This window comes from Nyctibius grandis, chromosome 4, assembly GCF_013368605.1.
Source record: "Nyctibius grandis isolate bNycGra1 chromosome 4, bNycGra1.pri, whole genome shotgun sequence".
NCBI classification, from domain to species: domain Eukaryota; kingdom Metazoa; phylum Chordata; class Aves; order Nyctibiiformes; family Nyctibiidae; genus Nyctibius; species Nyctibius grandis.
Window position 1 is genome coordinate 27,843,045 of NC_090661.1, and position 27,959 is coordinate 27,871,003.

Sequence of the window (27,959 nt, forward strand, 5' to 3'; positions counted from 1 at the left end):
ATTCTGCTTCCCAACTCATTGGGGAGGCCACCAGGGCCAAACACTGTGACTGTTCCCCATGCCTCCATTTGGGACCAGCCAGCCCACTCTGTCTTTTCCTTGCTCTCCTTCTCCCAGCAAGGCGGCCTCGCCAGCATCCTGCTGACTACTCCAAATGTAACACACCAGTGCATTTTACCCTCTCTGTTGGAGGCAGCAGCCTGCTCCATCCTGCGGTCATTGCCAGGCAGCTCTCTGAATGTCTGGTTTCCTGGAGGAGAAAGACTGAGAGGCTAGGACTGTCCCAGACCTGTCAGTACACGCAGAGAAAAGCACAAAATACAGCATTGCTTACGTAAAAGTTTTATTGGAAATTCTTTGAATACTTGAAGTACATTGGAGACTATTTCCAAAACAATACAATTTAGGAGCCTTCCCCTTCACCCAAAGTATCTGTAAATCAGCAGCTACGTACACACTGTCCTTAATACAGAATCGAGCAGACAGCTGCTAAAATAAACAGCCTTCATAACACATATCTGTGGCAGGCCACAGCAGCAGCTAGATCTTTCCTGAAGCAGAGCATTTGTGCAGTGGTCAGGGAACTCAAGAGCCTAGATGTAGCAACTATGTGTTGAAGCTGAGGAATGTCCAGAAAAGAGGCACATAACTCAGCCCCAGAGAGTCTCCTTATTGCTATGGCCATCCAGCTCAACACTAGCAGCTTATATAGGCAAATTTCCAGCCTTTTGTAGTAGAAAAAAATGTGCTACACTAATGTTCTGCCTTATGAGAGATGGGAGCTGTAGCCATGTTAGGAACTGAATCAACAAATGAGCATGAGTATGTGGCTCAGGGGAATTTCTGGACAGGATTATCAAGAGTGGTATGCTTTCTGCCAGCTCCACAGCTTGGCAGTGGGAGAACAGAACAGCAGTGGCACTGGCTAGATGGAGATCAACCTATTCTGTTCTTCTTCATGCACACAGTGTAAACGAGCACTTTACCCCATCTCTGCTGCTCTGCGGCCCAGATCGTACCACTTTCCCAAGCACAGCCTGTACATTAAGAGAAAAGTGACAGCAACCACCTGTCTGTGAGCTACTTCCTACAAGGTGGCAGAGACCAACTTCCTGAGCAGAGGTGAGAACCAGCTGATCCAAATTAATTCCTGGTGTTCCTGCACTCTTCTGCAACCCCTTCTACCTGTAAAACAAGGTGGCTTTAGCTATGGGGATCAAGTATTTATTTGCTAAAACTCATGTAACTTAAGCACTCTTGTCAGCTGTTTATCTTGGAAGCTTTCTTAAATGTTTGCACATCTTATTTTGCAAGGACTAAGCAATTTCTGTGTGAGGTTGCTTAAAAGTTGAATTGGTTGAGTAAGCTAAAAAGGTTCTGGTGGGTAGCTTTCCTTCAATAAAGCTCTTTTAAGCTAGAGTTTTAGAGCTCACATGGCCTCCCACTGAACACATCACTTAACAAAAAAAAAAGCTGGTAAAGTTCAAAGCATTGTGTTGCTCTGACTTTACAATAAGCTCTGTTTTCAGCTTGGTTCCTTGCACTAGCAGTGGTACAGAAATAGTGTTCTAGAGAGGAGGTGGGGTTCCCTTGTCATCTGCTAGCAATCATCTCTTTAAATTAAGAATGCAGCTAAGTTGAAGCTGCCACACCACTCTAAGGACATGAAGATGTTTCCTCAGTACTAAGGCAACACAACCCCACTTCTGGAGAAAGAAAGAAAAAAAAGTGTTTTAGGACAGTAAGGGGTCTTGCAGTTGCTCACTCTAGTTACACATGGGAGGAGGAGAGAGAACCACAAGAAGACCTACCTTATCTAAATTTCTGTTTAGTGTCACTGTTTTTCCTCCTGTCCTTACACCAGGCAAAAAACACGCAACAGCCAAATCAACCATAGAGCACTGCCAGCCAGTCACACTGTTGATAGCCAGCTCATTACAAAAATAAAATTTCAGCTAATCAAAAGCCAGCTGATTAAAAAGTACCATAAGCTCCCAAAAAATGTGCTTCTTCAAAGAAGCTGCCTTCTGAATGGCTGAAAATGGCTGCAAATTCATCCATGCCTATCAGAATACAGCTTTTCACCAAGTCCCTGCCACTCCACTCCACTGATGTGTGCATTTCATTCTATCAATGGGCCCTGACTGGATGTAATGGACACACAGTCCCCAAAACAGAGTATTATATTAGAATAATCAAGTCTGTCTTAGAAAATAAATATCTTGGATATTTTCCTGCAAAGAGAGACCAGTCTCACTGGCCAGGGTTCCATGGCACACTTGCTGTCTGCAGGGATCCAGGGCAGAATGACCCGCACTACTACATGAAAACAGAACATCTTTTAAATATAGGTTTCTTTAAAAGCAATAAATATTTCTTGATTCTTAAGATCATCTATTAACCATAAAGCAGGAAGGTCTGCAAGGGTTAGAGGAAAGAATCTTGGACTAAGACTCCTAGTCACATAACCCTAAAGAAACAGGATTCCTAGTATTTACAGTTACATTTCAAAAGCAGAGACTATGAATTCAGCATCATCACAGCTGCTACGCGCAGGCTTGCCAACAGTCAGCACTGGTAAACTCAGCACGGCCGAGTGTCAGTACACTCAGGAAGGAAATGTGGAAAGTGTGTCTGTAGTTTCATTCCTGCTTATCAGCAAGCGTAATAGGCGGCCTCACACAAAACGACTGTGTAGAGACCCCCTTCCATAGAAGCAGGAAAACAAAGGTAATTTGAATTACACAGGTCCCAAAGCTGACGCCTCTCCCTGGGCTCCAGGCACTCACACTGAACTCAGGATGAAATGCCCCGTTCTGCAGAATGGATGTCCTGGACTTAAAACTGTTGAATCTGCTGAACTCACAGACCTTGGAAATGAGCCAAAGCTTTCTATGCTCTAACAGAATCAGAGACTGTAGGAAAAAGTCAGTTAGCAAGAAGCTATACCTAGGGAACTTACACCATAGGACCTTTGGAGGAAGCATATGGCAACTTTTCACAAAGCCCCTCCATACGGAACAGAGACTGAGGAGAAAATAAGTTTCGGACACTGGAGTTTGACTTCCTGTGTCCATACTGAAGTCTTAAATTCAAAACTGACTGTGAGCAGGAAAAGCAGTCCAGAACTATGTGGTGGTGTAGTTGAGAAAAATCAGCAGATGAGCTGTATCTCCTGTTGAATAGAGCAATCAAAGAAAGCTCACTTGATGGAAGGAACTAGTCAAAGTGAGACAAAAGGCAGAGCAGGGGCAATAGAGAGATTTGTTGATGTCATTCTCCAGGATGCCTTGAGGAGGAAGAACTGCTGCAGCAAAACTGGAAAACAGCTTCACTGCAAGGTTTCTACAAAGGCATCAAACTCTTTGACGTTTTTCTCGTGGACTGCCAGCTTCTCTGGTAAGGAGTCCTGGAAGGGCAAATAAGGGTGTAGATCAGGGCCCATTCACAGCAGATAAAAGGAAGCTTTAAACACACACTCTAAGGCAAAAATTCTGTTTCCGAGTCATGCAACCCCTCTCCACTGCTCTGCGCTCCCCTGACCACACGCACAAAACCAGGAGTCCTCTAGCAGCACCCAGCAAGTGTCCCTGAGGAGGGCACTCTGCCCAGAGTGTGTTTGTTTTGCAGGAACAGTAGGTGCACTGGGGCCTCACCTTGTGCAATTCTCGCCACCAGCTGCAGCACAACAACCTGTTTATGTCACCGCCTTCATCAAGCCACTTGCAGCTCTTAGCCTTTCATATTATTTTTTCCCCACAGTATGTTACAATGTCTGCAAGGCCAATATTGCACTCACCCAGATGTGACTTTGATCAGCCACACCAGGATTTTACCTCTGCTCAGGCTGCAAGGTCAGGCCTAGTTTGCCACTAAGCTTGACATGGCAGAGGTAGGATTAGTTTTGGGGGTTTGAATGACAGCCACAGCAAGCACGTGGCAGCAGCTTTCAGCTTGAAGATAAACACACCAGTTTCAGAGGCTCAGGTGTGCCACAAACAAATTTCCATTTATCTGGAACATATTAGCGAGGCACCTTGTTTGGGCAGGGCCTGTCTTCTGAGAAGTACAGGAAAGACATGGACCTGTTGGAGCAGGTCTAGAAGAGGGCCACAAAAATGATCAGAGGGATGAACACCTCTCCTATGAGGACAGCTTGAGAGAGTTGGGGTTGTTCAGCCTGGAGAAGAGAAGGCTCTGGGAAGACCTTATTGCAGCCTTTCCATACTTAAAGGGGGCTTATAAGAAAGATGGGGACAGACTTTTTAGTAGGGCGTGTAGCAATAGGACAAGGGGTGATGGTTTTAATCTAAAAGGGTAGATTTAGACTAGGTATCAGGAAGAAATTTTTTATGATGAAGGTGGTGAAACACTGGAACAGGTTGCCCAGAGAAGTGGTAGACGCCCCATCCCTGGAAACATTCAGGGTCAGGTTGGATGGGGCTCTGAGCAACCTGATCTAGTTGAAGATGTCCCTGCTCGCTGCATGGGGGCTGGACTAAATGACCTTTAATGGTCCCTTCCATCCCAAACTATTCTATGATTCTATGAAGATACGACTTTTTTCAAACCATGAATAGGAAGAGCATTATAAAGAACATATGATTCCCATAAACAGAAATTTCAGGTTTCCATACCAAATCCTCTGCCATGGACTGCGCTCCAATATCAATGGAGAGGCTGCTGAGTTGAGGGGGGTTCTGAAACTCACGGTAAAACGTCCCCAGGTCCATCGGAAGAATGTCATCTTTTGAAAATGCTGGTTTCTAGAATCAAAGATACTGCTATTAGTTCCCATTCAGAGACACCGGCTTCCCTTTCGCCTTAATCTCAGGTAAAGTCATTACCTGCTATCAGTAAACATCTTGGCATTACAACTGTTGCTGGAATAATGCAGATTAAATAACTGAAGAACAGCCAAGATCTGTGCTTGCATAAGCACTTGGAAGAGAGTATTTCCTTGAAATCTGGCTCCTTTAGGCATTAGAAAGAGGACACCAATCCCAGGTATTGGTAGGAAACTGAAAGAGTATTTCATTTGTAGCTGTTGGTTCTGAGTATCAGTGTCTTTTCAGTTTGGGGACCGTCAAGCTCTAGTTTCAAACTGTGAATCATGGGTCTTTTCCACCCCCATTGAAAACTACTCTTACATGATTTGCCATTGTACCAGCACCTGAAGCCCATCTAAGATGCAGATGTTATGTGAGAGCACTGATGAGGGCACTTACAAAGTCAATCATAACAAAGTCATCATGGGTGTTCCCTGTGCTGCTGCCACTGGAGCCCTCCGAGTGTAAGCTGCCTTGGAGAGGAGATTCAGTTTCTGGGGAGTCAGGAGGATTGACCTGCCCAAGAAATCAAAGACGGTGAGTACTGATCTTATCATCACGTCTGTCTGTGTATTTTGACAGTGTGGGGGCAGTTAGGAGGTTGGACAATAAACAGGCTACAGCAGGGGCAGCAAACACATACTGGTATTTGCATGTCTAGAGAGCCCAAGGCTCAACACGGGAGATTTCCTGAAACCAAACAAATCTGAATAACTAGTTCTTTGCTCAAAAACCAAAAAAGTAGGGAATAGCATGGATGTTGTACAACGGATGCTAAGAAGGCACATATTTTACCTCTGGAAGAGGCTTACCATGGGGTCGTTATCTTCCAGCTCAATATTCTTGGGAGCAAACATGGCAAAAGGAATGTCTAAGTTGGCCATGGTCACCTGAGGAGATTCAGCAAACAGAATTTCACTAAGATGCTCTGCTTACCCAGCACAGAAAAGGATATTGAAAGTCTTTGTCAGGCCTGCTAAAAATTGCCCAAGATCATGTCAGCAGTTAGGCAGGAGGCTGACAACCCCATTTAAAAGGCATAAAATAGGGAGACTGTACTCAGCTGACTTAATGCAGATACGTACTCTGAGGTGAGATTGCTTACATACATCTTGTGTAATACAGGAAAGGATTAACAAACTGCTACAAATTCAAACAATTCTCCTTCATCCATCCAAAAGGCCCAGAAAAGGGCTTAATAAACTTAAGAGCAGCCCTAGGAACCAGGCAGACCTCTTAAGTTGTCCTAGCTGAGCTCAAATGCTTGTTTTCTTGTGATGAACTGGTCTGCTGTATGTCCCTTCAAGGAAGGGAGGCTTGCTACCAGCTTCCCCAGTTCATGAACCTGCGGTAGTGGCACAACATTGTGATACCCAAATGGAGTATCAAGTCTTCCATACCCAAATAGGGTGTGGGCAAAGTGGGGCAAATTCCATGGCTGTCACATCCCAAAAAGATTTTATGAAAAACATGCCTGTGACAAGACCCTGTAGGGAAACGCAGCGGGTAGGAATATGCACTCTCTGTCTCCAGGGTTGCCCTGGCATTGCGGTGCTTTTTGTGTAGGAACAGATAGGAGAAGCAAGATATTATGGTGCCCCCTGAGGAGATCTACTGCTAATTACCTGATTAATGGGTTTGTTGACAAAAGCTCCCACCTTCCGGATAAAGATGGTCTCCAAAAGGTCATGCGGGGAGCCACACTTCCCTTCACTGCTGTTTGATACTGTTTCTGTGTCCTCACTCAGGGAGGAAAAGAGACTAATTAGTGACTCACAGCACAACCAATATAGACAAATGACATGCTTTACAAGACTCCTTCATTTATCTGTGTTTAATCCTAGTATTAGAAGGATAACAGAATCTCTGTCCTCGTATCACACCTTCCTCCTCAGTCATGAGCACAGAAGGAGAGTGGGATACTCATGGAATCAGATTTTTGTTTAAAGCTGGATGAAAACTATTGAGTTGAATGAAAAGTTGCTGTCAACTGAAATAGGCTTTTCTTTTTGGAGATGGACTTTTAACTTCAGAATATGCATTTTTGCAGCAATTCCTGTTCACCACTATCACTTTTTTAGTAACGCAGCAGTCACAGATCTGTCAGGATGCGAGGGCAAGAACCAGAATTATATCTGTCACTCAGGTTACAAAAGCAGCAGTCTTACACATCACAACAGCCACTGCCAGATGATTAAGTCACTGCATGACTACTGGATATTTCTGTGACCTGTTTTATTCCTACCACAGGTATTCAGAACTTTAAAACGAAAAAATAAATGTTTGAGTCTTCTGGCAAGAGGACTACAGCATACCCAGTAAAGTGTTAGTGCAACTATGACTTTTAGTTTCCCCACAGCAAAATCTCTGCTTAAGATACTTGACTCAGAACTATGTGACCCCAAGAGACACTTCACAAGAAATAAATATGGTGACCAAAAAAAAAAAAAAAGAATGATTTAATTAGCTGAGAGGGAGGTGATTTTGGACAGTCTGAGGTTGCATTGTTTCCTTTTAAGTAACTTTGTGCCTAAAGTTTCTTAATAAAATAGTGAACAGATTTTGGCAACTACAACCATTTTCGGTAACAGTTCACACTAAGTCTCTGGAGAATTTAAGACTCACTTGTGACGTTACTTCATCTTGTTCTTTTACAATCAATCAGCAAAAACAGTAGAGAGAATAAGATAAAATTGATAATAAAATGAACATAACAGAAGGTGTAAAGATGTCAGAGTGACTAGCCAGGTGTAAGTAGATGGGCAAGATCATTGTTTGGAGAAAGGCTGAAAAAGCCCCAATCAGAGAAAGCTGCTAGTTGATTTGGGGGATGGAAAGACAGTACCTATGCTCCGAACAATAGCTAAAAAGGGGAAAACACACAAAGTTTTATCTTAACAGGTTTATAAAAGGGCTAGCACAAGGTGTGGATCATCTAAAACCAACCTACCTACTAGAAGGAGTAGCTGCTGAGTAGTGGACTCCATCCAGTGGGGTGCACATCCTCTCTTGGTCAGCTTGAGTGCCATGTGCTGGCTGGCTAGGAATCGGGGGAACTCCCCCCTCTTTGCCTGGACCAATCAACTAAGATGGAGAGGAACGGTCAAGCTAGAGATCTCAAAATCAGACCAACACCACAGTGCAATACAGAGCAGATTCTGTCATTTTGGGACTAGTTGTGGGGGTTTTGGCATATGATTGGGCTCTAACCCCCCATGAAGCAGAGAGAGGTGTCGATTAGAAAGTGATCACCACAACACAAACTCTTTTTTTATCCCTTTCCTACTCCACTCCTCTTCACTTCAGGCCTGTTTTACACTGCAGAGCTCTCAGGCCATAGGTTCTCTGCTTCAAGGCGGGGGTGGGGAAATAATCATATCCTCTTGTTACCATCACAGTGTCAGCAAAACTCTAGTGTAGAAGCAACATCACAGGCAGAAAGAGACTTCTGTGAATTTATTTTGTCTGATGAATGGATACAAATACGCCAATACAGACTGCCTGTCAGTGTATCCTCTGTCTACACTACAGTGCTGTGCTTGGACAGCTACAGGGGCAGCAGCGCTGTAAGACAGCCAGGTTTGGAATCAGTGACATGCTGGTGGGGACAAATGGTTCTGGTGCCTGTTCTCTTGGCGTAGTTTCTCCACATGACCCCTACCCTACCCCAAAGTCAAGGATGTTGAGGAGCCAATTCCCAGCTCCTCTGCAAGTTGTGCTTTCTCTGTACTCCCCTAGATTCTTTTCATTCCTGAAAGACAGGATACCAATGCATGCACTAGTTTCAAGGCCTCTCTCAGATGTACAAGTGACACATAATGGTTGCAATACCAGCCACGCCTGTTCTACCCTCCACAAGTACCTGGTGAGGGTGTGCAGCATTCAAGCCACCAGCAAAGAGTACAGGATACCCCATGTCAGCTGATCCAACTCCCAGGGCAGCAGGCTGATAGGAAAGACGAGAGCTGGAAAGCTAAGAAAGAAGAGAAAAAACAAGGGCAAAGGGAGAGGAGAGAGGCAAGGGAACGCCCCACAGGCTGAATAAGCATCAGTCACTGAAGAAGGAACAGGAGAAGTCAGAGGCACAGCACAGCATTTCAGGCTGGCAGAAGGATGGTAGGTTTTCATTGGAATCAATCATGAAGGTTATTATTTTAAAAAGTTCTTCTTGCAGGGGACTAAGTCTGGGCCTTGACAAGAAAACAAGACTTGTTTCCCACACATATAGGAGAAGGCTGTGCAAGGTATGACTGACATCCAGTCACAGGGAAGCTCTGCTCTACAGGCGTGTGTCACATACTGGAAAAAGCATGAATGCCATCATCAAGTTATTAAAGAGCCAATATTTAATATTTTTCCCCCAAAGCAGCTGCATTATCAGCTATTTGAATCCATTCCCATTGCACGTTAAAATAGCTGAGCTTCAGGGCCTGTTCAAATAGCTTCAGCTAAAGAATATGGAGTCCCATAAATATACTAGGTAAAGAGAACTGGGAAGCTAACCCTTGTGAGATTGCTTTAGGAATGAAGTGCTGGAAGCAGTGAAACCCAGAAGTTCCTTAGACACCCTAAGCAGAAATCTAGCTAGTTGGATTAAATAAAACTTTCCTGTTTTGGCTAGCTTGACCTCAAGAGGAACACTTCTTTCAGAGGTCTGCATGTGATAATCCAGCAGTGCCAATGCTGACGTAGTTTACAAGGGTCTGAATGATCAACAGCACTTTTATTCACAGGAGGCTAGTTAAGCTGAATGGAATGATCTCTTCTTAGAGAAGAGCAGGTACAATATTGTTACGTGTTTTCCTCCTACAGGCATCCAGCCAGCTTGACTCTTTTTGAAGAATTTGTGTTACTTTGAAGATTACTTTCACTCATCTTCCTGTAGAAATTCCTGAAGGATTCTAGGGACTGTTGCCACTGATATTACTTCTGTTTAAGAAATCTTCAGTAGCTACAGCCATGCTTCTTCATTCTTGAACCATTTTTCCAAGTCCTGTCTTACAGTCATTGTTACCATTAGAACTATAAAACTTTTAACCTCGAACTGCTTCGTTCTCCACCTGCCTTTAAAAATCCTCTGGCAATTCTGTGGTAGCTAAGTGTTTCTATTTTTTAAAATATTTCTCTGTCCTCTGTTGTGAGAAACCTGCACAATCACGAGGAACATGACTTTAGACAAACCTGTGAGATGTAAACAAAGAATACTAATTCAGGTTTTCATAAGGTGTTTCTTGTAACCAGGAAGACAGATGACGTGATATTTTTGTTTCAGTTTTTTTCTTTTTCCCTCCTCCTTCAAGTTCCTCCTCTGTTTTAACCCTGGAAAAGTTCTAACTAATGACTGGGCAGGTTCTAGGGACACTGGCTGTTAAGAGAAAACATTCAGCACTGTGCCTTACTAATTGTGTCTCTCACTAACAATTAATCCTTGCAACAGCTGCTGTTTATTCAGGGGTGCTTGTCTTGTCTTTGGGAGACCTTCATCTGCAAAGGCATTTAAGCAGCCTGTCTCAATAATATGCTTGGCCCATTTTGGGCTCACCAGCCTTTCCCACGCACAGCAAACATTCCACTTTGCCAAATTTGTACTTTCCTGTATTCGTTCTGTCATGCCAGAACTATATCTGGCCATGTATAGCATAGTCTGTTGACAACTCACTTGATGTGAAACTGCCAGTCCCATCACTGGGACCTTCAAGGTGTCCGTCACCACAGGAGGAGGGGTCTGAAAGTGTGCCTTTGTGACAGTAAAAACACACTGTGCACAGACACAGACACACAGAGGAAACAAGGAAAAGAGAGAGAGTGAGAGAAGGGGAGGGGGAGAAAGAGAGAGAGAGAGAGAAGGACTTCAGAGAAGAGCTATAAAGAGTTGGATGAACTGAAAGCTAGTGAAGAGGTTTTGGCTGCAGCAGCCACACCTATACGCAGAGCAGAAGTATCGCCAGAAGCACATTCATTTTGTAAAGAATTGACTGTTTTCCAACCTCAGTGAAACACTCAACATAGGTAATATTTTAGACGCCAGTGAACAGTGACAGAAAGTAACTGCCAGAGACTGTTCCACAGCTAATGAAAATTGGTACCAGCCAATTAGCAAGGAGAAGGCTGAGTGGATGCTAGAAAAAGCCAAGAGTAATCTCTTCTTTTTTTCAGAATGTACAAATTACATGTATTTCAATACTCTCCATCCATACACACTCCTAATCTTCCAGCATTCTGAGGGATCGTATCTTGGCAGGTCTGTGCTGCACCCTTAGAATAAAGGGGACACACACTAAGGTGCAATTCAAACACATTGATATGAAGAGAAACTCCTTCAAGAGGAGTGATGCTCCAGAAGTAAACACTGTCTCCCAGAGGGTACTAATGCAATCCAAACCTCATTCAATCCCATACCTTCTCCCAGTCACTTTCCTACCAATAGTTTTCAGTTTTATGAAAGCTTCATTTCTGGGTATTAGCCGTGGCCGGACTTTCTCCTGAAATTTGGGCTACTCCACAACACACAGAGTCATACTAGGCAAGGCCACAGGGAGAAGGTAACACCTATTCCCTTGTATCATGCAGGTTAGGCCTCGTTTCTAGTGGGAAGGCAGGCAGAGATTTGGACAATGCCTACAGAATCACACAGTTCCCAGTATTTTCCTACACATTAAGTTGTAAATAGAAAGCTGGAGAAAGACATCAGCTCTTTTTTCCCCCTCTAATTTACTTTAGAACACTCTGCCAAGACAGCCTTACAATTCTAACTGTGGTAACAAAGACTGGCAGTTGCTTTATAAATAAGCGCACAGCATATGGCAACTATGAGCCACAGGAAAAGCAAGAATGTGGGCTCATACTTAATGTGAATCCTCAAAGTTCATCTGGTTTCATAAAGCTTTTCCCCTCAGTGACAGCAAAGCTTCATGTTCCCTGGGGAAATGTCAACTTCAATGTATTTACATACAGTATTACTGTTAAGTAACACTGGCACAAGCAAGCCAGCAGAAATTTCTTTATGAACCCCTTTTCATTTAACCCATTTTGTGAAAAGGCAGGACACAACTCTGCCACAAACTCACCTCCTGAGCTGTGTACGGCAGAATAAGAAAAGCTTTATTCCATCAGACTTACTGTGAGTGCTGGCTGATTAGTTCAACGTTGCCTGATGCCCTGTCACCTAAAATCCACTTGGCACAAAAACGCTTCCTAAGAAAAGCTCATTTCTGGCTCATTCATACAGTAGAATACATTCTGCTAAACTAGTCATACTAATTCCTCTGAAGCAGTGGAAAGACCCATAGCAAATTCTTTCAGTTTGGAACAGCATTCCAATTATACTTCATTCTGTGTTTCACATCCACAGCAAAAGAAATTTAAAGTCTTTAGATTGTCTTTAAAGTTCAGTAGAGCCATCTGCTTGGCTGGACAACAAGGCAGGACATTCTTGAATATTTAAAGCTACAGGAAAACAGCAAACCTGGCCAAGTCTTCAAAATAGAGAACTGTGGAGTCATACATAAGGACAGTAGAAGAAGGAGGAATTTGAGTTTCTTTTTTGAGATTCAGAAGGAAACCATTATCTATTTATTTTAAAATTGAAACTTAAATGAAATTTGCATGGGTAGATGGAAGTACAGAGTATTAAGCCCCTAGTTCAATACTATGATCTGATTTGTTTGCTGATGCTTATTCCTGCTGCCCCAACTAGTTTTAGATGGTCTTAACAAATACGGCTTTTGTCTTTTCCCTGCTTTTCCATTCTGCAATGCAGAAAATATGACTGTGCAATAAGCATTTTCCTGATATTTCAATGTTTCTTTCTCAATGTCAGTCTGTTACCTCCTCTTATGCTGCCTGGCATCACTCTCTTAAATCCTCTTCTTGTGGTATCGGTATGTGAATGTGTTAAGTACACTGCTGTCCTCTTCAAGCACATCTCAGCCCAGCTACAGGAGTAAGTTCTTTTAATTTTTCTCAGTAATTCAGTCTTTCTAGTCCCCTAGCATGTTATTGAAGTTAGTATCTAACTAGGTTTTACTCAGAGTGTAATGATATAAATAACCCACACATTACATTTTTATTAGCAGCAGGGGGTTGCCTGTTTGCACAGTAGTTGATGTAGGAGTGTTCGCACTACCCTAACAGTGATTGTTCTATCTAGGAGTAAAAACAGCCTCGTTTCTCTTACCTGAGATGGAGGAGAGGTGGAAAAAGACGTGGTACACACTTCTTGGGAATCTTCTACTGAGGGGTACGCTGCACCATTGTCCTCACCAGCTCTAAAGCAGCAAGAAAAGAAAAGCTTCCTAACTGGAAATATTCCTTAAAACAAACAAATAGTAAAACATACTGGGACAAACATTGCAGAGAGGTTGAGAGTATTTGGGTGGAGTTGAAAGGAGAATTATGAAGGGCTCTTATAATCTGCTTGGCAGAACAGAGGAAAACAGGGTACGGAAACTAATTTTCCCCAGGCGATCCTCTTCTACCCCCAAACAGAAACACTTCCTTCTATGTTTTTTTAACTAAAGGTTTTGTTATACCAGCTAATGCTACTGGCTTTGGTGTTTACAGAACCATTGTCAAAAAATACCGCTGGTCCCAATCTGAGTGCCCTCACGTGCATTTTAGGGAAGACAAACCTCTCATCTACAAAGAGAAATGTAACTCATATCTTTCCCCGATGGAAATATCTGGAGTTGCATGCCTCTGAACATGTCGTTCTAAAGCAGGATTAACTGTTACGCTTTCAAATTTCCAAAGGCAGCCAAGGTTAAACATCCTCTGTATCCAAGCACTTCTGTAAGAAATTTGGGAAAATACTGGGGCTTGCTGCACTCAGTCTTCTAGACGTGAGGAGAAAAATGTCACCTTTCCTCATATGCTCAACCATGCCAATACGACTGACACTAATCCTCCAGTCTCCCTTCCCATGCAGTCAGCAGGCAGTGGAAAAGGCTCTGTATTTGGGCATAATTGATGCCTTCACCATGGCCCATGACTTCAACTCAGTATTTCCTCACCTGTAATTGCAGGGATGCATGGGCGAAGAGCTGGGATAGGGACGGTCCACAAAGTGATCAATGATAATCCCCATGATAGGAGGGGTCCTCTCAAACTGCCTGCAAGGCAACAAGCAATGGTGTTATTGGTAAGACTGCTTTTTTTCTCTACACTCATCCTAATTCATGGTGCCCTCACAGAAAACCCTTGTGTCTGTTAATGGGACCAGAGCATCTTTACAATTCAGCCCTGCAACTCCAAGCATGCATCAACAATTTGGAGTTCTGGAGTCTGGCTCTGGGCTACCCAAATACTCCCCTTTCTGCAAGACTTAAGCAGGAGAGAGAGTATTCTCCATGAAGGAGAATCACAGCAGGAAAGGATAAGCAGAAGGGAAGGATTTAGGGGCTTATAATATGTGGGGTTTAATAGTACATTATTGTAAAACAGTTTCTGGCACGATCACATTTTCTTACCTTGTTGACATGAAAGCGAGGTTGATTCTGTAGGCACAAGACAAAGTGATGGTGCCCACTGGGGTACCCACTGTCCCAACACGGACTGTCTGGAAACCTGTATGGTTAAGGAATGATTATCAGTTTCACTGATTATTTATGTTCCATACTGCCCTATTCTGATGTTACATTATCTTATTTCTATAGTGTTTCCATTATCCCTTGCAATCTGAACTCCAAACACATGTATAGAACCCGTAACAAAACAGCAGCAATAGGTTGCCTTGCTGGTAGACTCCTGATGTTGCTTTCTATCTTGGTCTGAAATATTGCTCTGAAGTGCTCCTTGGTCCTGAGTAGATCATGATCTCCTTTACCAGTCCTGTCCCTTATCAACATACCTCCATAGTCTTATTTCAGTTCTGGATCACTATAGTCAAAAAGGCAATCACCCTAGATTTTGTCAAAGTACCACCATTATATCTGTCACCTTATGACATGACCCTTCGCTGATAGATCCAGATAAAAAGCATGTGTAAAACCTCAGGCTTAATCTTCCTGTGGCACTTAGGAATAGTACTAAATGGCTTGCCAGTATGGAAAATAGTCCTGCTCTAGTTTGTGTGTGTTGCCTAACCATACCTTCTCCCAAGCCACTCAGTTGTACTTCACCAAAATATATCCTGCAGAAAAAGGAAAAGGAAAAAGAAAACATATTAGGTCCAGTGGGGTCATAATGCTATACATAGCCTTATTCCTTATTTAAATTCATGAGTTGAAAGGTTGGAACTACGTTTCCTCTTTAGAAAAAAAAGAAAAGTAGTGGCTAGAATGCCCATCTCAAAAAAAGCGTTCCAGCTACTTGAGAGGAAGACATGTCACTTAAAAAGAAAAAGGAACAGAAAATGGTAGTGTAATCAGAAATTTCTCTTAAGTTTTTTAAGTCTCTATGGCAAGTCTACAGTTCAGAGCAAAAATGTGAACTGATATAAACTTCACGGAAAGGTCTGAGTCAAAAAGCAGATACTTATCACACAACATAAAAGATTAACTGTGCTGTAAAGAGACCTGCTCTTAAGTATATACCAAACCAGCAATGGAAGCACCTGTGCAAATGATAACAAACCTGAGATTTAGAATCACCTAAATTACCTATGCAAACGTGTCAAAGACTTTTCTCAAAGCCAAGAACAAAGACTGGAAGGTGATAACCATGAACTACAAGCCAGTCAGATCTCACAGGCTAAACAGAGTTGAACTCAGTATTTGGATGAGTAAACTGCAAGAACTACAGGAAGTGGAGCTAAGGATGCATCTTTAAAATGGAATAGCAGGAGAGAATCTCAATCTATACTGCAAAAGTATGCATTGCAGTTATGTGCAATGTAAACAGGCATTTATCAAATACAGGCCAGACACTGAACAACTGGATGCTAATAAGCAGTTTAACCAGTGCTTGCATGCAGAATTTTTGTTTTCTTCTCAACACGGTAGGCAAACAACAACACTTCACAGCTTGTGCTTAGTTTTTCTTTCAAAGGCTCAGATGGAGGCTACAAGATGATACACAGCCCAGAGTTCTCTTCTGTCACTGATCAGTAGTAGTTAAATCCAAATCATTTGAATTTATATCACTTATCCCTTTTTACCACATTTACAGCTGCACGGTGCAAGTCTAGAGTCTCTGTTGTTTGTATTTCAAATGAGTAATTTCGTATTGCACTTTACCTGTACAATATTACATATTCATGGCCTTGTTTCCTTGAGAGTCTGTAGGCTGGAGTTACCCTGGTTATAGCAAGCAAAGACTTCAGCAGTAGAGACAGCCTGTTGTACACAGTGTACGAAACTTTGATTTCTTTGTCACACCTATAGAACACAAAGGAAAAAATTAGTCTTTTGTTCTCAATAAGGGGGTTTGGGTTGTTGTTTTGTTTTTTTTTTTTAAATCAAAATGAGTCTGGGCCAATTGTTTAATGTCAGTTTTATCGCCAAAATGATAAAATAAAGCCCTGGTGTGGCTACCTGTTACTGACCAACCAACTAAGAGTCCTACTTCAATCGAGTCACCTGTTGTAGAGGTAATTGCTGGAAAATGCCATGCAACCTTCTAGTAGATAGAAACAATTTTCAGTATTAAAAACATTTGTAGTTACTGAGTGTATGAATTCTTGTACCCGAGGAGGTGTACTAGTTGTAACGGAAGAATGAAGAAGGAATAAAATTACTAGTTTATTTTCTTGATGCCAATATTAAACAGTTTGACTGCTGCACTAGACAAAGAGGGGACTTCCCTCTGAAGTGTTCCGAGCCACACAGCCAGTAAGTGCTCATTCGTCACCATGGATTGAGCACGCTTCCCCATTTCATCAGCTAAAACACACACACACATGCAAAGAAAGTGTGAAGAATGCACTTACTTTTCATTCATTTCTAGACACCAAATTTCCAGCTCCATGGAGTCCCCCTGGATCAGAGAACAGACAGCAAACAAAAGCTCACTTCAGAACACAAACCTTTTCACATCTCATTAATGATCAGCAACAGCCATAGTTCTCAATGAAGATGTTTCTCCTGGCTCCCACTTTCTTGTAATGCAACAATAGAAAAAGGTGCACTGGAAGTCTCACTGCACAACTAGATCACCTAGAGAATACCTTCCTCAGAATGGCTAAGCTCTTCATGGTCTAAGAAACTAAATTTTGCTGCTGTTATTATTTGTGTGTTTGGTTTCAGATATTTGCAGCGAATTGCTCCTGTTAAACAGTACATTTCTTTTGATTAGCATACTACCTAACTTCATAAATTAAGATATTTTCACATTCTCTTGAACTAAAGGGCAGGAGCTCTGATAGGTGACTTAAGATTCAAGCGAAAAAAAAAGGTATCTATTTTGACTCCATTCTCACCTCTGAGGTTTTGAGAGAAATCTCCACGCACATAGACCGTCCAACAGCAGGTAGTTGTCCTGACAGGGCTTTCTTTGCTTCATGAGTAACCTCCGGTATATCTTTGATTGCCAAATTGAACTGCAGAATGAAAGAGATGATTAATTTTTTTAATTTCTTTGAACAACTGCCTAACGGTGCACTGCAGACAGACTCATAGACCCATATATAACATACTAGGTCAGTGTCCACTGAAATATTTATGAAACAGAAAATTCCCAGATGGACTCAGGCTTTTCACATTTGCAAACACTGCCTTGGCTGCTAATTCAAATGTTTTTCTTGATCCTGCCATAAAAGTCATGTTCCTTTTCCCTCACTTGAGTCCTGTGTTTGCCCACAGAGTATCTTGAGTCTCTTCAATTTTAATAAAGCCCATTACTTACAAAGTCCTGAATGGCAGAGTTGCAAACTTCTAACAGAAAAAAACTCATCACCCCACCCCCAGCAGATCTTGGAAATGTGCCTTAGCTGGCACCAGTTGCTTAGGGGTATCATTTATCTCTCCCCTAATCAGCCCTTAAGAGCCTAGAGTGACACGTTGCATGTCAACAACAACAACAAAACAACACACCACCAATGAGTATAATTGAATATAGTAGTTATTCTATGAATAGTTATTATAGTCTGCACAAGACTGTAACAACTACATTGTGTTCTCAACACACATGCACATGTATGCACACACACAAAAACCCCAACAGTTATGGAGCTGCTTTAATAAACATGACGTTACCCAGTCAGAGCCTGTTGGGGAGGATGATGATCGGGTACAGATTTTCTCTCCGAGTCGGGCCTGGACAATTACTTGTACCGTCTGGAACAGAAAGGAAAAGATACACACTCATGTTTTGAGCTCAGCAGAGCCCTCAGTTCAGAACCTGAGCTAGACAAATTCCAAGTAAAAGACTGAAAGGGCTGACCAGGATGTAGAGAAGTAGAGTTTGCTATGCTAATCTTCGGGTGTAATCAATTCCAATTATTACATATAACAGGGAAATCTATTTCAGACAGAAAATCATTTTAAGCTGACCTTTCTTGGTAATAACATGAATTGACTAAGTCAACTTTGTGATCAGGAGTTGCACAGTTTTCAGTAATACTGAAACAAAATTTACAACTATATGCTGAACCTGGACACATAAATGTAAGTCAACTGAATATGTACATTTATAACATAACCATTGTCACAGTATCTACTTGCATCTATGTACCAAGTGAGGCCAAATTTTGTAACTACATATCAACATAATTCAAAACAACATTCTGGTATTATTGCTTTTGGATGCAATATAAAAATTTAGATAGGCTGACAAGAAAGAGTGGAGTCCAACAGAAGATGCTACCTAACAGCTGGATGGTTAGGTGTGCTGATAGGAGCCCAAAGCTGACAGAAGTGTGAAGTGCCTGTAACTGATTCTATAGCAGGACGCTTCTGGGGGAAGGACGAGGTTTTGAAGGTAGGAAAAAAGGGGGAAAGATGTTTTTCTAGTTATTCTCAGGAATCTCCTAAATTTGCTATCAGCTTTTCTTGCTTTGGTCTTTAGCAAAAACAAAACAAAAAAAAACCCCAAACCCCAACCCTGTTACTCTGGCCACAGCAAGTATGGCTTTTCTTAAACAAGAAAGAAGAGGCATTTGCCCATAGGAGAAAAAGTTACCTTTAAAGCAAAAAATTTGATGAACTTGTCCAGGTCTTTCCTGTCCTGGGAACTGAGATCAGTGTCCATTGCATATGGCAATCTGAAATGTAGCACAAGCATAGGAATGAAGTCTTCCTTCAGCTTTCGTTTGGATATCAAGATTTAAAAATATTTTATCATTAGAGGTTACCTCAAGAGAAATGATAAGCATCAAAGACCTCTACCTGTCAAAATACTAACATGCTAAGAACTTTGAGAGTTGGGTGTAAGGTATAAACATGCATAATTTATCTGGTCAGTGCAAAAGATACTAGAAAAGAAACAACAGAAGGAGCTCACAATTAAAACTGGGTACAAGTTCTCCAGTTTTGCTACCTTAGTTAAAAAAAAACAAAGCCAAAAAAAAGCCCCAAAACACCCCAACACCACACTGACTGGATTCTATACCAAGCTATCCATCAGACATGGCAGTCTCTGCTTCAGAAATAATATATCTTCAGTTATCAGCACTGGTCAGAATCAAGCCAAATTGCTTTTGTGAGTCTGAAATTCTAAAAACAGTATTCCAGCAGTATTTAAGCAGATATTGAAACCTATATAACAAACCATTGCTGGAACGGGTACCCTGCCTCTTTACTTAAAACAGATAGCACTTGCAGTAAATCTGTACAGCTACAAATTTACCTACAACCAACTGAAATGATACATTTTTGCCAAGGGATACACAAAAATTCTCTGTTCCCTTCTCTTGAAAGCTCTGATGACAAGTACTTAGCCCCCACATCCACACTGCCTCGTTTTTCAACACAGTTTTTCAGATTGTTTCTAGCAATACAATGAACTCGCACAGCGCCTGAAGCGAGGCAGGCCAAGGCACTAATCAGATTTCTGCCACCATCGAGTCACATGGCCTGGGATAAATCACAATTTATCTGTCTCTCAGTTTCTTCACATGTAAGTTAATAATCATATAGAGACCATGGGGAGGAATGCCTTAATTAGCCACATTAATTGTACTTTTTGCTCATAAGCCTTCAAAGTATTAATTCACTCTTAATTCCTGTTGCTGTTTTTGTTTTGAGACGGCTAATCAGCCTGAAGCAGCTTGTCAAACATCGCGTATTTACCGAACGCGCTGCTCATCACAGAAACGGTGGTGGTCTAAGGTCAGTGAGCACGAGCAGCTGCCGTGCACAAGGTTACTCCGTGTTGAATCTTTAAGCAAAGACTGAACTTGCAGCGAGGTATGCTATTTATAAAAAGTAAAGCTTAGCAGGACAAAGGGGCTAATAAAGGTTCACACAGAAAATATCATATAATCTTTAATGACTACGCACATCCAGAACTTCTATTTAAAATATCTCAACAGCAGTAAATGCTTATTTTAAGTAATGCTTTAGGTGCATCATTAAGAAGGGCTGCTAGATAAGAGTACTGCAATTTATAGACCATTTTATAGAGAAGAGGGCTGCTTTCTGAACAACTCGATAAAAAGAAAGCTGGACATCTAACATGGTTGAAAGTTCCTAGGCTACATTCAAACTGCATCTCCTAGCACTGTACTGTTCTCATTACAAATTATAATTTAATTTGAGAACTAACAACACAAGTGATTCAACGTTAGATGCATTACCAAATTATCTTTTGGATATTTTAACCTCCTCATCATAAGTGTTTTACTGTCTTTCCCTGCCTTACCTCCACTAGACAGAGATTACAGATCTTTTCTACTGGGCAGGGGGGGGGGGGGGAACACGATGCAAAAGGAAGTCACCACTTAAAGTGCTAGATGTTTAATCGATGCATCGCTCTAACTTAAAAAAAAAAAGTTTTTAGTATAGACACTTCCCACCACAAAAAAAATAGGCAAAAATGACCTGTCAGTATTCTTTTGACTTAACTAAGTAAAGCACTGTAAGGGTTGAGAGGACCCCAGATCTACAACGAAACATGGCTGATATGGGCAATAAAATACTGCATTAAAAAAATACATCTTTTTCTCAGCAAAGAGAATGCAGACATTTAAATACCAAGAGAAATCAAATTAGCTTTTAATGTGAAAAGAAGAGGGCATTTCTACGTGACCCCTGGAGAAAGTTGCAAGGAAGTATATATCCTGATGTTGTAGGAGAGCTGTCAAATAACGCATCTACATTTGCCTCATGGGGCTGGAAAAGAATTCTGGTATTAACTATCGCAAAATGTTGGGGAACTAATGGAAGGTGTTAGCCTCACTGGTCTGTTAGGAAAGGAAACAAAGCAGATCATCTGCATGGTTCTCTGTGCAGTACAGGAATTAGTTCTAATGACCCAAATATCTCTAGAGAGGAGAGAAAAAGCCACCAAAGCCATGTCTTAGATTCAGGGGTCAAAGAAGGAGAGCTTCGTGGTTCTGCCCTGCTCCAGCAGAACTGGGATTCTTCCTGCAAGATCTCAAACTATCTGTAACATTCACGAAACATTTGGAGATTCATGCTCTTACCTCTCAAGCTTCAAATGCTAGCAACAGTTGACTCACCAGAGCCTAAAGTAGAGCAGGAAGTATTGGGGAAGGTTTCCTGTCAGGAATCTGTACTTTCAGGGGGAAACTGGGACCTTTGAACTCGGCTCCTGACATGTCTAAGGGCTCTCATCTGATGACCACCATATCCTCATTTTTGCAGGAGCACCTGCTGGTGATTACCTGAGATCTGCTGAGGCTTAGGACAGTGTTCACCTTTAGAATGATTATTGGTAAGAGTCAAGACAGGCCTAGAATTACAGCAAACATTTCATTTACAAAAATGCCTCAGTACCCTCAGGTTAGCTGCCACCAACTGACCTGAACAGGAACGAAATTCTTTAAACTTAGTTGCACCAAACTCGTTCAACTTCTCAGGTCCTGTGGGTTGCAATGCCAGCACTGCTCGTTAAGTGCCAGTATCAGGGCATATGCTTAGCTCAAGGAAGACGCTGTGTAATTTTACACTGAATAACAACTAGAAGGAAATAACCTTTGGTCTAGGTTAGAAACCCACAGATGACGATTCCCCCTCAACCAAGTAATCCCTTAAATAAACTGATACCTCACTGCTTTAGCCTTACACATAGGCTGTCCACAGGTAAAAATGAGCATCTTGGCCACATAGCTTTTTGCTTTGTCTCCCTTTTCCTGCAACATGCTTTTTCACACTATTGTGTTTATTTATATGCCTTTGTCTCCACCTTCCTCTGAACAGAAATGTCAGAGATGGATGTTCAAAGGAGAACTGCCACATGTGACTCTTTTGACTAAAGCCTTATTCTTTCTCACAAGGTTATGAGGCAGAGAAGCATGCTAGGCTTATCCAACAGTTTAACATCAAAGCATTGTGCCTTATACACTCTACTGGTATTTATACTCTCCTTCTCCAAGGAAAAGGACACATCAGCATAAGCTGATGACACCCTATTTGCATGATGCAACGAACCGCAAAAGCCCTCCCCTTCGTGCCTTGGTACAGCCCACGGAAACTACAGCTACCAGCATGCCATGCTCCACTCCCACAGCAGCAGTCCCCCTGCCAGCCCATACCTGCAACCCGGGCACACGGCAGGCGCACAGTAACACCCGTGAACACTTGTATTACAGTAGATGTTTCATGCGTGGGAATGTAGCCTGTATGTCTGTCTGACACTCGCTGACATAAACGGGAACGCAGGAGAAGCACCTGACACACACCAGGCATTATTACAGCTGCTGGGGAAAGTATATACAGGTCGCTTCCATCACCTCCCTCCTCTGGGATTTCACTCTGAGCCACGGCTGCTACCTTAAAGTCATCGTGCTTTCCTTTCAAACAGATATTTACCAATGCAAAATAATTACTCATGGTTCCTATCCCAGAGTGCAATTAAAAAGACCAGAGGGAAGAAACAAGAAGGGCTGCCGCTGTAAGGAGAGGGCTGTGTGGACAGCTCTCATCCCAGCTGTACGGTCCTGGTTACCTGACTGTGCCCCTTGGACCGCGCTCCTTGTCCCTGCCAAGTTCTTTCAGAACTTCTTTGTTAATACAGGACCCAAATCCAATCTCTGAGGATGTCCTATGTGAAGCTCCAGAAAAGTCTTGTTGAATCATCAGGTAAAAAAGAAGCACATGGAAGTTTTTGAAGCTTTATTAATGGAGTGCCTTTGACAAATAGCCTTGACTGCCAAGAAAGCTTTCCTAGAACATCCTCTTCAATGACCAAGAAGCTTCACTGCAAGCAGGTATTTTGAGCACATTAATAAGCAACTATAAAAAGATCTCCATAAAGACAGCGCTCTGTTACAAGGCTAGGCCTACAAGTCAAACTCCAGTATCCTACAATTACTTAAAATTAATCTCCATTTTGCCTTCTCAGTAGGTTAGTCAGAAACCTGGGGAGAGGGAGGGAACAGTTCTAAATTTTAAGGTGTGCCACTCTCATTCTTTAAAGTTTATGCATTATTTTAAGAGAAGACTAGAGTAGATTCTAGCAGAAAAACTGTTTCACATAATATAAATATTCTGATGAAATCAAAGGCTCTGTACTTCACTATATGGTTAAGTTTTGACTGATAAAGAGGCAATTTTTCCTGCTGATCAGGAAATAGATACTTCATAACCAATAAATGACTTCCCAGCTTAGGAAATATCTTACTAAAGCCAGCACTGCCAGCTCCACTGGCTTAAAACCAAAATTAAGTAATTCTTGTTGACCGGCAGTTACATTCTGTACTTCCCTAAGGTCTAAAAATGGTGCCAGTTCAAAGGTCCCTCCTCTCATTTTGTTTGTCAGGACAAAGTATACAGACTAAACCAGAATCTCCTTCTACGTACCCTGTACTACAACCACCAATATAATCACCAGGTCTCAACTTTTGTGTGAATACGTGTTCAGAAAGGTTGAGATTATACAATACCATTTAAGCAAAATAAGGTGATCCTGTATGATCCTTCCAGACATTTAAATACAGCCTGGCTCATCTGAATGACTTACTTGCCACAAGAAGGAGGGTTCCACCAGTTCAGGTCACTCCTGCAATTATCTGGAGATGCTCTAAACTTCATTTGCGTAGCCAACTAATTTTCAGCTAAGGCAGTAATTTACCATGTTTTTCCCCCATTACAACGTGCCTAGTCACACTGCTTTTGAGATTCGTAAGTAGGCAGCTTGCAGGCTTAGTCCAAAGCATCCCTTTTCTACCAGGTCACTGACAGGGAAGGTGCCTCTCCTCCCACCGAATAGATGGGAACGACTCTGGCAGTGCCCTAAGAGCCACAGCTCTAACAGGAAAGAAAGACGCAATGATTTCTAAACCCCTGACCTTTCCTAACAGACAGCAAACTCATACGTTACAGGAAAACTATACAATGGACCGTGGGGTCTGAAGTTCTGACAGGCTCTGAAGCATTTTGATTTTAAAAGGCACGTCTTGGAGAGATTCCTGCGGGCCACATCCTTCCCAGCCTCCACTGACAGTCACCAGCCGCTGGGAACACAAAGCCCCACACGGCTGCACCAACCCTGACTTCAGCGCGCAGCGAAGCGAAAGTAAAACGGAGACACGAAGCCGCAGCCAAGGGCTTAAGACCCACGTCCCGCTCCCCGCGAAGAGCCGTCCGCAGCTCCCACCCGCGGCGCGGCCCGGCCGCGGTACCTGCGCGGGGGCGGCACTGCTGGCGGCGCGGCGGCTCATCCCTCGCGGAGGCCCGGGTGCCCGAGGGGGGCCCGCCGCCCCGCTCCCCCGCCGTGCCCCGGCGTCTCCTCAGCGCCCCGCCGGGCACGGGGGGCTCCCCGCGGCCCCGGGCCCGCTACCGGCGCCTCCAAGCCCCAGGGGCCCCACGGCCGCCCTGGGGCCCCGGCCAGCGCCCCCCCTCCTCCGCCTCCTCGTCCGCCTCCTCCTTGGTCCCGGGCCCCGGCGCTCGGGCCGGCGGGGGTCTCGCAGCCGCAGGTGTCAGCACCTCTGGGAGTGCGGGGCCGCCGGCGGGGGTCAGGCTGCCGCTGCCCTCAGAGCCGCGGCCTGCGCCGCGCCGCCGCCATCGCCGCCGCTGTTTGTTTTCATCCGCTGCGGGCGGGCGGGGGCACGGATAGAGGGAGGTGCCCGGGTGTCCGCGGAGGCACTTTCCACGCGGAGCGGCCGCCGTCGCTCCCCGCCCACCGCACCGCCCCGGGCCGGCAGGGGAGGGAGCCGGGAGCCAGGTTAGAGGGGCTGCGCCCGCCGCCGCTCCCGCCGGGAGCCCCCTTGCTGTGGCGAATCTGCCGCGGCGAACGTGGGGGCCTCGGCGGGGTGGCGGTAAAGGCGCCGTCCGCCGCGGGAGCCGGGCCGGCGAGCAGCGCGGCGGAGGCCGCGGGCTCCTCGGGGATGGGGGGCCGCCTGGAAGCGTCCGCAGGCCGGTAAGGGCCGGGTCGGCGCTCGGCAGGGGCGGGCGCCCGGGCCCGGGCGCTGCCGGCGGGGTCGCCGCGCTGCCCCTCAGCGCGCAGGGGTGGGCCGCGAGGGCCGGGCCCGCCGGGTCCGCTTCACCCGCCCGACGGCAGCGGGGCGGGGACGCACACACGGCTCCCGGCGGTTCGTGCCTCTGCCATTCCGGGTCCGAACGTGGCAGGGTCGGCAGTGGCTGGGGACGGTCCCCAAACCCAGGAAGGGGGCTGCTGCGGGGCACCAGCCCCTCCCAGGCACGGGAAGTAAATTCCTGCCAGCGCCAGGCCCCCTCCCGCCGGGCAGGGCTGCGGAGTTGTCAGCTCCGCAGTGAGCCCTCCTGCTTCCACCCCCGTGCTTCCAAAAGCAAAGTACTTTACAAAGAAGTAAAAAGATTTGCTGGATAACCTGAGTAAAAGGAAAATGGTAACGGCTGACCAGTAAAAACTGTTGTGAGTCTCCTTCCCCTTTGCTTTGTGCAGGTGAAGGCTCTGGGAAAGCTCTGTAACGGAGGAGCCCCAGAGGACCCCCCGGCCGTTAGCCATGGCTGTACCTATTGCGATTCTTGACTGCGACCTCTTGCTCTATGGCCGCGGACACAGGACTTTGGATCGCTTCAAGCTGGAGGATGTCACGGATGAGTATCTAGTATCCACGTACGGCTTTCCCCGACAGTTCATTTACTACCTGGTGGATCTCCTGGGAGCCAGTGTCTCTCGCCCCACGCAGCGGTCCAGGGCCATCAGTCCCGAGACACAGATACTTGCTGCATTGGGTTTCTATACCTCTGGCTCCTTCCAGACTCGCATGGGGGATGCTATTGGCATTAGTCAAGCCTCCATGAGCCGCTGTGTTGCCAATGTAACTGAAGCATTGGTGGAAAGAGCCTCACAGTTTATTCACTTCCCTGAGGATGAAGCTACCGTGCAGAGCCTGAAGGATGACTTTTATGGGCTGGCAGGCATGCCGGGAGTGCTGGGGGTGGTTGACTGCACCCACGTGGCAATCAAAGCGCCAAACGCTGAGGACCTGTCCTATGTGAACCGAAAGGGTCTCCATTCTCTGAACTGCCTGATGGTGTGTGATGCCAGAGGAGCCCTCCTGAGTGCAGAAACGCACTGGCCGGGCAGCCTGCCCGACTGCACGGTGTTACAGCAGGCAGCCCTTACAAGCCGGTTTGAAACTGAGCTACATAAAGATGGCTGGCTACTTGGTAAGTCAATTTTTCATTGTTGTTTTCTGTGGAAAGTCTATTATATATTGTCTCCTTATTGAGTCTAGAGCCTCTGGGCACAAGTGATGTGTTTACTTTTGATTGCTTTCCTGCAAATTCCTGGAGATTAGCAACTCAGTGTGGACGACCCTTCTCTTAGAAGTCTAGAACAGTAACTTCCAATCTGTGTTTTATACAGTCTGATTATTGTATGTATTAGTTTACATTCGTTCTGTTGAGAGCTTGTTTTCAGTATCCTACACCTTTCTAAGCTGAATTATGCAATTTTTAATTCTATGTGGGGCCCTAGTCCAGCTGTCTTTCACTGTATTACGTAGTAAATGAGTTATCTTAAAACTGTTCCTTGTTCTTCCAGGATTTCTCTGTGTAAACCTGAATGCTGTTATTTTGTTTTTGTCACATTTGTAAACCTGAGTTGTTGTTGCTCTTTCATGCTTTCTCATGCCTTGTGTTTTAGCCAGAGAAATAAGTTATTCTGTGTCTGCAGTACCAGAAAACTAAGGGTCAAGAGCTGAAATCTGTGGTTAACTGTAGGTACGTCCTCTTCCTTTTCACTGCTAACAGGTGACAGCTCCTTCTTACTCCGAACATGGCTGATGACCCCTCTGCATATCCCTGAGACACCTGCTGAATATCGTTACAACATGGCGCATTCTGCCACTCACAATGTCATTGAGCGGACATTCAGAACCATTCGGTCACGTTTCCGCTGCCTGGATGGGTCCAAAGGGACCCTGCAGTATTCTCCAGAGAAATCCAGCCACATCATTCTGGCCTGCTGTGTGCTCCATAACATCTCCCTGGAACACGGGCTGGATGTGTGGTCTTCCCCGGCCACAGGACACGTGGAACAACCGGAAGAAGAGTACGAGCAAATGGAATCAATGGACTCGGAAGCCTGCCGTGTTCGTCAGGAGCTTTTACTTACTCATTTTAGCTAATGTTGTGACGGGGGAAGGCTTATAACAATTCGTCTGGGAAGATAGACAGAGTAAATATGCCCCTTCCTCTGTAAGTTTGTAAAGACTGAGCAGACACGAGATGAGGAGAGATTTTACTCTCTTCATTCCAGACAGTATTCTGAACCTCTCTCTGTCTCTCCAGAGATGCAATTTAATTGCTAAATTTTTACTGTTGTGATGCTTATAGACTCCCCTTTCATCTGATTTAGAGAACAATGACTAATGTGAGATCAGTGGAGAAACTTGGGAAATGTCTTCGATAATTATGAAAAATCTGTAAGCCTCACAGTGTTTTACAACACAACAATTCTATGCCACCTTATAACCCAAAGCATTTATGATTGATTTTTAAACAGTATTTCACACAAATTAAACTTCCACGTGGGCTCATGTCTACTCTGAATTCATGAGCAGCAAAGCAAACATTTATCTTTTCATTTGCAGATATAAATTCTTGCTAAATACCATTTTGCACATCTCACAAAACCCAGTGATTC

At 44.1% G+C, this 27,959-nt stretch overlaps 2 protein-coding genes across 8 annotated transcripts; one reads left to right on the plus strand and one right to left on the minus strand.

Moving 5' to 3' along the window:
* Positions 1–326: 326 nt before the first annotated feature.
* Positions 327–25,195, minus strand: ATG13 (autophagy related 13). Of its 7 annotated transcripts, none has more exons than XM_068400094.1 (18): positions 24,812–25,195; positions 18,885–18,966; positions 17,960–18,040; positions 17,185–17,304; positions 16,696–16,742; positions 16,004–16,144; positions 14,918–14,958; positions 14,297–14,393; positions 13,841–13,939; positions 13,006–13,096; positions 10,489–10,587; positions 8,692–8,802; positions 7,780–7,913; positions 6,455–6,572; positions 5,642–5,719; positions 5,229–5,345; positions 4,638–4,766; positions 327–3,409 (listed from the first exon to the last, which is right to left on the minus strand). In XM_068400094.1, the coding sequence occupies exons 2-18, from the start codon at positions 18,951–18,953 to the stop codon at positions 3,332–3,334; spliced, it is 1,650 nt and encodes a 549-aa protein (XP_068256195.1). In that variant the 5' UTR covers positions 18,954–18,966; positions 24,812–25,195; the 3' UTR covers positions 327–3,331. The 7 variants fall into 7 exon arrangements, with proteins under 7 accessions (XP_068256195.1, XP_068256194.1, XP_068256192.1 ...); XM_068400093.1 differs by having other exon boundaries at positions 24,508–25,111; XM_068400091.1 differs by lacking the exon at positions 24,812–25,195 and adding an exon at positions 23,847–24,200.
* HARBI1 (harbinger transposase derived 1) lies at positions 24,988–27,885 on the plus strand. The gene is made up of 3 exons (XM_068400099.1): positions 24,988–25,244; positions 25,749–26,479; positions 27,065–27,885. Exons 2-3 carry the CDS (start codon positions 25,810–25,812, stop codon positions 27,439–27,441), a joined length of 1,047 nt encoding a protein of 348 aa, XP_068256200.1. The 5' UTR covers positions 24,988–25,244; positions 25,749–25,809; the 3' UTR covers positions 27,442–27,885.
* Positions 27,886–27,959: the final 74 nt, after the last annotated feature.